The 8,565-nt window shown below is 39.7% G+C and overlaps 1 protein-coding gene across 1 annotated transcript; it reads right to left on the reverse strand.

Moving 5' to 3' along the window:
• Positions 1-6,707: 6,707 nt before the first annotated feature.
• On the reverse strand, positions 6,708-7,794 carry ATOH7 (atonal bHLH transcription factor 7). Its single transcript, XM_024561035.4, has one exon. The coding sequence runs from the start codon at positions 7,669-7,671 to the stop codon at positions 7,213-7,215; it is 459 nt and encodes a 152-aa protein (XP_024416803.3). The 5' UTR covers positions 7,672-7,794; the 3' UTR covers positions 6,708-7,212.
• Positions 7,795-8,565: the final 771 nt, after the last annotated feature.

The following is an 8,565-nucleotide window of genomic DNA, read 5'->3' on the forward strand; positions in this document are numbered from 1 at the left end:
TTAACTTGCCAGAGGTGCTGCATTTTAAAGAGGTTGTTTTCTTACTCCCATCAACTTCTAACTGATGGGATTAGACAAAGTTAAAAAAAAAAAATCAGGCTGTGAGAGGTCTAGAAAACTGACTGGGTCAGACCAAGGACCAAATTGTCCTTGTTGGTTACAGCCTTTTTCAGGCCTCCTCCTCCCCACGCACTCCCAAAGCACCTTCCAAGCTGAGACCCTGGCCGGAGTCTGTTTGAATATGGGCTAGACAAACTTAAAGTTGTCGGTTGTAAACTTAAAGACAAATTTACTCATAATGACCTCTATTACAGGGCCCTTGGGTAACCTGGTCTCAGAGTATTTCTGCTGAGGGTCAAGTTGAAAATCAATGTGCCTTACCAGTAAGATCTATAGTTACTTAGACTGCAATAGAATATGCTAAAGTTCTTTTCACCATTAATTGCCTTTTCTTGTTTTAAGTGGATCAATATTTCAGAAAGTTAATTACTAAAGCTTTGCCTGAAGAATGCCAAGCATCTTCTAAACTTTGACAATGCAGTGGTCATCGATATGCTAAAAAAGTTGCAAATACTATGTTTTTAAAAATCCGTGCAGTGCAAAAAAAATGCGTATTTGTTAAAAATATGTTTGCCTCTTGTTTCTATCTAATTATATATTAGTTAGCACACTTGGTGTTATAGAATCATAAACAGGATGCCTTTTTTAACATGTAAATAATGGTCACTTCAAACTCCAAAGAGCAATAGCCTTGAAATTGCATGAAATAGAGAAAACACACTTTTCAATCCTCTGAAAATTGTGCCATAAATGCTAAGAGTAAACATAAAGAAAATGATTGTACTGTAGAGGCATATAAACACTAATTTGCCAAAAGATTTTAATATATTAGTGAATAGAAAATGTTTTGCTAATAATAAAAATAAAATATGTCAACATTTGAAAATATTTTAAGGCTAAATTGAAATAAGTGTACAGTTTTCTTTAAAGAGCAGAAAACAGTTCTAATTTTCAGGTTTAAAAATTACTTTTTGATGATAAAAGAACTGACTTTTTAATGTACAAAGATATTTGTGATTTTAAAAATGATTTTTAAAAATGATTCTTATAATTGTATAAATTACTACATGAATTATAACCTGCTTAAATATCTCCAGAGCTACAGAAAGGTGACTGGGTTTTGGTCTTTCTAAAAGGTCCAGTAGATTCACCAGACTTCTCACAGAATGTTCTTTAACAATCTAAGATTAAAATTCATTCTGCTTCCTAACTGAAAACAAAGACACTTTAAGAAGTAAGACTTTAGACCAGTTTAGATTGGAAATTAATGGAGATACAAGTATAGTTTGTCACACTATGAGGTGTTCTAATACCCACAAGAAACATAAATTATTTGCATATAGTGTGACAAGAGTGAATTGCTCGTTGTTCTAAAATTCCAAAGAATCTGACAGTTCCACCCAGATTCAGTGACTCATCTGTAAACTAGAGGCAGACTCTGGCAACTTCCCCCAATTAGTGACTGGAGAATCCAGTGAACTATACACTCGCATTGAGTGTAGTGGCCACAGTGAAAAGATCACTAATGTGTACGTGTGCACAGCATAATGCGTTCACTGCGTGTTTCAAGGAGAGTTAAAAACCCTGTAATTCAAATGACATAATTTGAATACAAGTATATTTTTAACACACATTAGTAAATTACATTTTATTTTTCAGTATTATGATTTCGGAGATACCTTATCTTCTTTTCTGATTAACTTTCACTTACTTTTTCAATCTTTAGCATTAAGTTTCTTAACAAGCCCTCTTCTCTTCCTTACCTTTATGCCAAGATAAAAATCTGTAAAATATTTAATAACATCAGGAGAGCTCCTTATTTCTAGGAATCTTTAAGTGAATTCCTAGAAATAAGAGGAATTTTAATAATTCTGATGAATTTTCAGATACATTTTTTAATTTAATTCTGGGTTCTCTGTTTCTTTATCTATAAAATAAGCAAAATACTTGAGCCTTTCCCAGGATGGAGGATAGGATAAATAAATATTTATAAAGAGTTTATTTTAGAGATCCTAAAAAAAGTGGCAGCAGGTTTTTTTACTCCAAGGGAAATGTTAAAAACACTTTTTTCCAAAGCAAGCAGTTAATTCATTTAAAAAGTCTACATTTCTTTCCTGCCTCACCATTTTGTTTTTTCTTAGAAGGGTAATACATACTGATGAAATCTTCCTGCAAGGTGGTGTGCAGTTAAAAAAATGTATGGGGAAAAATAAATGAACTCAAGAAACATCCTACCTGCTTTCTGCGGGCAGAGTCCAGGGAAATTTGTTCTGGCATAGGGAGAATAGGCAAAAGGAACTCTGATTCTTGTGTCTATGATTGAAGCTGGTGAAAAAATGGCTCGGCAGTGCACAGAGAAACAGCAAAGGAGCTCCTGTATTCCTTCCTGACTTACGCAGTTCACAATAACTCCATCGTGCAGTTCCAGACCCCAGTGAAGAAACACTGCATGCTAGCACGTCAATGGCCTTCCATTGAAGTGAATCAAATTCAGGATAGCAGGCAGCTGTGGACCCTCAAAAATGGACCTATATTTTGGTCTCTGTTTTTCCATTCACAGCTACGTCAAGTCTGAATTAGCCCCAATGCTCCTTTCAGCCATGAGGACTGACAAAGGTTGTATTTGTGCCATAAAAATGCATCCACGTCCACGTGTGCACACACACGCACACACAAGAACTTTAGGTAAGGAGTCGTGGAGCACCCATAGCTAACCTAATTTCATTAGAATCAAGTGACACCTCTTACTTACACTTTTCGTTTCTACTCCCTGCATGAGTTCTTTCCACGGGAAAACACACAGAGCCCCAAAAAACTCACAAACACGGTATGCTTCCATCTTAGGAAGCTTAAGTCAACTTATTTTCTAAGGTACTTTTTTAGTTATAGAAATCCTAATGGAAAAATCATTATAGTAGCCACTTTGAAATGTGTGAATTATATAAACTGTATATTTGCCACTATTACTAGAAGACAATAAATGGATCTTGGCTTTTATTCCTGTTCCTCTGCATCGTGCATGTTAGTCTGTAGAACTGATCACTTAAGCCAAAATGCCTGTGAGCATAAACTGTGTCTTTGCTCAGAAGATATACGGTGTTGTATTCCGGTAGACCACGTCGTCTCCGCGACACGCATTGCTGTGTTCTAGTCGTGCTCTCGTAAACATCTGTTGAGGGTTGTGTTTTGTTTGGAAACTTTGTAATTAGAAGAAGAAAAATAAGAATTAAAAAAACAGTATTTAATTCAACCTGGATGTTTTAAAAAGCAGTTTGGAGGATGTGATGGACTGTTTCTTTATTCATTAAGTAAAAATTTATTTATTCTCAAATAATTGTTGGGTTTCTTGTGTTGTGTTTTGGTTCCCAGACTTGGTATGTGAGATGGGTAAGTTCTCGCCATCAGTGGTTTCTTCCAGTTCAGGTATTTGTTGGTCACACTACCAGTTTGAAATAGCAAACAAAATGTCCTGTGTTAATGCAGTGAAAGTTGTTAAAGCTTGTACTCACTAGTGTACTCACTACCAGACAGCAGAATAAGGTTACATTCCGAGAAGACAGGTCATATATTTATGGTATTATATGCCCTTTGAAATTTCTTCCACCTTCTAAGTAATAAAGAGATGTCTCTAGTGACAACTAAAGAAAGCAGAGAGCAGAGTCTAGCCAAATTCAGTCCAAAAATAGCACGTCACTTTTGCTGTAAAATGGCATAATTTAAGAGAACTGAGTCTTAATCATTGAATCCTACAGCTTTATTACCCACAACCCAAACAAATGCTATCTGGCTTCTATCTAGCAGAAATCGTAGATCTTAATTAATATAAATGTCACCACATCAACTTAGAAACTGGCCGAGTTGGGTGTTAAAAAGATAACCTAATCATCTTAACATTTGCAAATACAAAGATTGGGAAGTTGATATAATCAGTTTTTGACAATGAGGTTAATGATATCGCAGTAAATATTTTTTAATTAAGTGGTTCTCAACCCTGCTGGCCCATTAGAATCACCTGGGAAACATTTAGAAATATCTATGCCCAGACCTCACCTCAGAGCAGTTAAATCACTTCTTGAGCTGGGAGCCCCAGGCTTGGCATTTTTTCCAAGACTCTGTAGATGTGATTCTAATGAGCAGAGTTGAGAACCACAGGCTTACATGGCTTTTCCCATTTTGATAGCTCCCTTCACTTGTATATGATTCTTCAAGTCTTCTGACCTTGGGGCTTAGGGCTTAGGGCTTAAACCTCTAGCTGGCACTTAGGGAGTGCCCATATATAACTAGTCCAGCTGGAAAGCCCTGCCCAGGGAGGATGGGGGAGGAGTCTTCTTTTATTATTTAATGCCCTTCTTAAGAGCTCTTATGGCACATATGGTAGTAAACTGATGAAGCATTCAGCTACACTCTGTCCAGGTCTGCTGGTTGATTAATACATGCGTGTTCCCGGCTGCCCACCCAAGGACAAGGATGGTGTTGAGTGAGCCTGGGTATGAGTAGGTACTTGATAATATTGGTTGATTTATTTTTAAAAAGGGTGGCCAGGTTAAAATATATATATACATATGTATGTGTGTATATATATATGTTTATATATATATAATTTGAATTTCAATATGTCCTGCTGTCGAACTAGAACATGGATTTTCAAAGGTGAGCAGTATAAAACATTGTAACAACTTTTAGGATGACGGGTAATCTAAAGTATATGCTGTATATCTCAACTTCAAAGAAAAATTTTACACTTGCTTTATCCAAGCTCTTAATCCATAAACCATGATGGATTTCCCAACACACGGTTTTAGGAGTTTTATCAAAGATTGGACATGGTGGATCACTGAGACCTACTTACATTTCCCTGAAATATCTTCCAGGAAAAAAATAGTACATCAAGGTGGGTGGAAAGCTTAGGGATTTGGTAAGAGCTAAACTGCTTCCAAGGATTTCCAAAACACAGAAACAAGCAGCTAAAGACATAGATTTAACAGACAGATTCCCATTCTTTTGGGAAAGAGGGGTTAGGGAAGGGGAAGCATGGAGTTAGAATCCCATCATTTTAATTAAATTGCTCAATTTCATTAAGAAACTTGCTGTTAATATCCATAAAAGAAATATTTATTGAGTGTTCATTCTGTTTAAACCGCTGTACTAAAAGCTGTAGAAAGAAAATTAAAAGAATCTTCTCTTTGATAAGGTATTTATTTACAGTCCAGGCAGGGGAATGTGAACCTTACCTGAGAACAGGCTAGCAATCTTAACCCATTTTTGAGAGTTTCTCCGATTAATACGGGGGGGTTTTTTCCACACTGATTTTATTCATTCTCAAACTCTACAAACTTACTGGGGTTATTAGTGAAGCCTTTGAAGTCTAAATAATTAAGCTACTGTACTTAAATAGTGAGGCAGGCAGATCCCAGAAGCCTTGTCATTAACCCAAATGCACACTAAGGAGGGGAGTGCGACCAGAAAGGGTCCGGGCATCACCTTTCTAGAACTGTGTCGGTTGCTAGACTTAGTATCTTCTAACAGCTCTTGAGGTCAAGAAGTTAAACATTTTACTCTCTAATCTGCAGTGCAGAAGCAAAGTCCTCAGCCCTCCTCAGTTTCTTAACAGCTATCAGAAGGGAAATTTCTCATTAGTCTTGCAACGGACTTCTAAAGATACACTTGTGACTTTGTAAGTTTAAATTTATGTGCTGGGGAAGACACATTCATTACAAACTAAATGGGTTTTGATGATTCTAACTAAGTAAAAATTTTATTGGAGACTCTCAATTGCAAATAGATGGTTGTATTTGATGTTAGGCATTGGAATCCATAATAAAAGAGTTTGGGGATGGCATTGTTGTTTTTGACTTGTGAGACTTCCAGAGGTAACTTTGAGTCCCACTTACTCTAATTATTAACAAGACACTCATTCTCCCAAATGCATTCAGTGTTGTTGACCACAAAGCCACTCTTTCTGTTAAGGTTTGGTTTATTCATCCAATGGGTAAGCAAATTTATCAAGGTAATTCAACCAAATACTCCTGGTATTATTTTGCTCCCATCTTGAATAGCCGTGATGGTAGTGAAACTCTTACTGCTCAATTTGCACTGATTAAAAGGAAATCACTTCCAAAAGCAACATTTTTAAATTTATCTTAGTGTTAGTTTATGTGTGTGTATGTATAGGGACAAATATAGGAACAATGTAAATATATTTGGGTGCTTGAAGGAATTAATAGTAATTGGCTTAATAAAGAAAATATTGAGGAATTGTATATCTAGTTACTTAAAACTAAATATTTCAACTAATTTAATCATTAAGAACATGGAAAATACATCTGTATTTCCAAGTTAACAGAGAAAACTTTCAAATTAATTACTTGGACTCACATAGCTTGTGGGGGGGGACGGGTTGTTGAGGGAGCATTACAAAACCGCACATTTGCCACTGGCATGATCACATTCCAACATTCTTTGCTCAGGGAAGCACTCAGTATCAGCACCCCCAATTAGGCCTTTAGAGCCATCAAGAAACTAGCAGGGGACCTGGCACAAAAAACTAACTCACGTTTTTATCTATATTTTACAAAATCTATATTTGAATAATGTACACAGTTTTTAAAAATACAGAGCATTCATGCCCACGTACTCTACAGGAAAAAGTCTGACTACTTCATGCACGCACGCGCAATGCAGTGACCATAAATGCATTTACAAGACAGGAAGGTAGTTCTGTTTTAAGTATACACAAGGAATGGACACCGTAACTTCGCCGGAATAGGACCAACTTACAAAGTTTAAACAAATGATTATTTCTCTGAGGACTAAAACTGCAGTATAGCCTAATTCTATCTTTTCTTAAGACTGTTTTCCCTCTAAGTAGTCCAGAAAAGGGAGAAGGGGAATTATTTTCACAGCAATCAAAACCATTCATAAGATCCATCAATGAATTCTGCAAAATACTGATAAGAAGGGCAAAAGACAGGCAATAATACAGTATCCATAGACTAGTGATGCGAATAAAAGAAACCTGAAAGTTTGCTAATTTTCTAAGAACGCATCCTTGGTCACCGAAAGCCCCTGCAGACACTGGGGAAAGGGGTGCGGCTCCGGAGCTAGATCCCTGGGTATTCCTGGCCCCCTGCATCCCGAGCAAGGCCTTGCGCCCTAACTGGCCATCTGGAAGGGTTCTGGTTGGAACCCGAAAAGCCTCTGGCCGTAGGGCTCGCTCTCGCCTGGTAGCTTCGCGCCCGCAAACGGGAGGTAGTGGTCGCGGCCGAAGTGCTCGCAGTGGAGATTGACCCAGTCCCGCTCCGAGCCGAATCGCTCGGCCTCAGCCAGGATGCGTGTCAGAGCCATGATGTAGCTCAGCGCCATCTGCAGGGTCTCATACTTGGACAGCTTTTTATCCTGGCCCCACTGAGGTACCACCCTGCGCAGGCGGTCGAAGGCAGTGTTGAGCCCCTGCATGCGGCGGCGCTCGCGCGCATTGGCCGCCAGGCGCCTGCGCGCTGCGCTCTCCAGCCGGCCAGCCCCGGCGCACGTGCCCGCGCACTCCGCGCCGCCCGCGCACGGGGGCGCGGCACGGGCTCCGGCCGCGGGGTTACTGGGCTTGCAGGACTTCATTCCCCGCCGGAGGGAGGGAGGCGCGGAGCTCGCTCGTAGGCTCAGAAATTGCACGGTGGGCTGGTCTGTTGAGCAGCTCCCCAGCGTGGCTTTTCTCAGCAAGTAAGTTGTACACACAGCAACTCGCGTGTAATCAGAGTTTACACTGCAAAGTACGGGCCTCCGCCTTCTGGCCAAGTGATAACCAGAGTGATTTCTCTTCACTTGCTCAAAGTTAGGGGAAATCGAAATGCTGAAGAGAAAGTCATTTTCCCAATGTGAAGTTGAAAAAGAGAAGGGAGCCTTCCTGCCGCAGAATTTAGTGTAGCTGGTTCGGGGAAGGCCTTTCAAGTCCTCTGGGAAAGCCCGAGACTTCTTTTCGGAAGGCGAAATCTTTCTCGAAGCTCAGCTAGGGAAGGAGCGCATTTTCCGCTGTAGCTGTGGGAGAATGCTGGATAAATCTTTGAGGGAGGAGAATTTATAGCGGAGGGCTGAAGGAGGAAACAGGTGGTGGCAGGTGGGCAGGCGTCCCTCGGCTTCCATCTCAGCACCTTCCTACCCTGGGAACTGCAGGGGGGGAAGGGGGACGATGCACAGCAAAATCCTGACATTACAGCCTTCGTCTGTTGAAGTTTCTCCAAAGCTATGTCCAACAGTAACACACCATCTGGAGGGGCCTGGCTGTTCCCAAAAGAATAACAAGGTGGGGGTGGGGTGGGCGTGGGGGGAGAGCTTGGTCCATCTTTTCCCGTGTCAACGGGCAGCTTACATATCAAACAACCGAAGTTTTAAATTTCTTAGAAATCATTTGCGTTGAATATGTTGGTCTTGAAATGATACGCTGTATCAGTTTAGTATAAGATTTAGCTTTGTCAAGATGTGTGCCAACTTTGGATAATACCGATCTCATATGTT

The sequence above is a fragment of the Desmodus rotundus genome, chromosome 4 (assembly GCF_022682495.2).
Source record: "Desmodus rotundus isolate HL8 chromosome 4, HLdesRot8A.1, whole genome shotgun sequence".
In the NCBI taxonomy this organism is placed as follows: domain Eukaryota; kingdom Metazoa; phylum Chordata; class Mammalia; order Chiroptera; family Phyllostomidae; genus Desmodus; species Desmodus rotundus.

Excerpts from the sequence above, each read along its gene's own strand:
- ATOH7 (XM_024561035.4), bottom strand. The coding sequence starts at position 7,671 with ATGAAGTCCTGCAAGCCCAGTAACCCCGCGGCCGGAGCCCGTGCCGCG.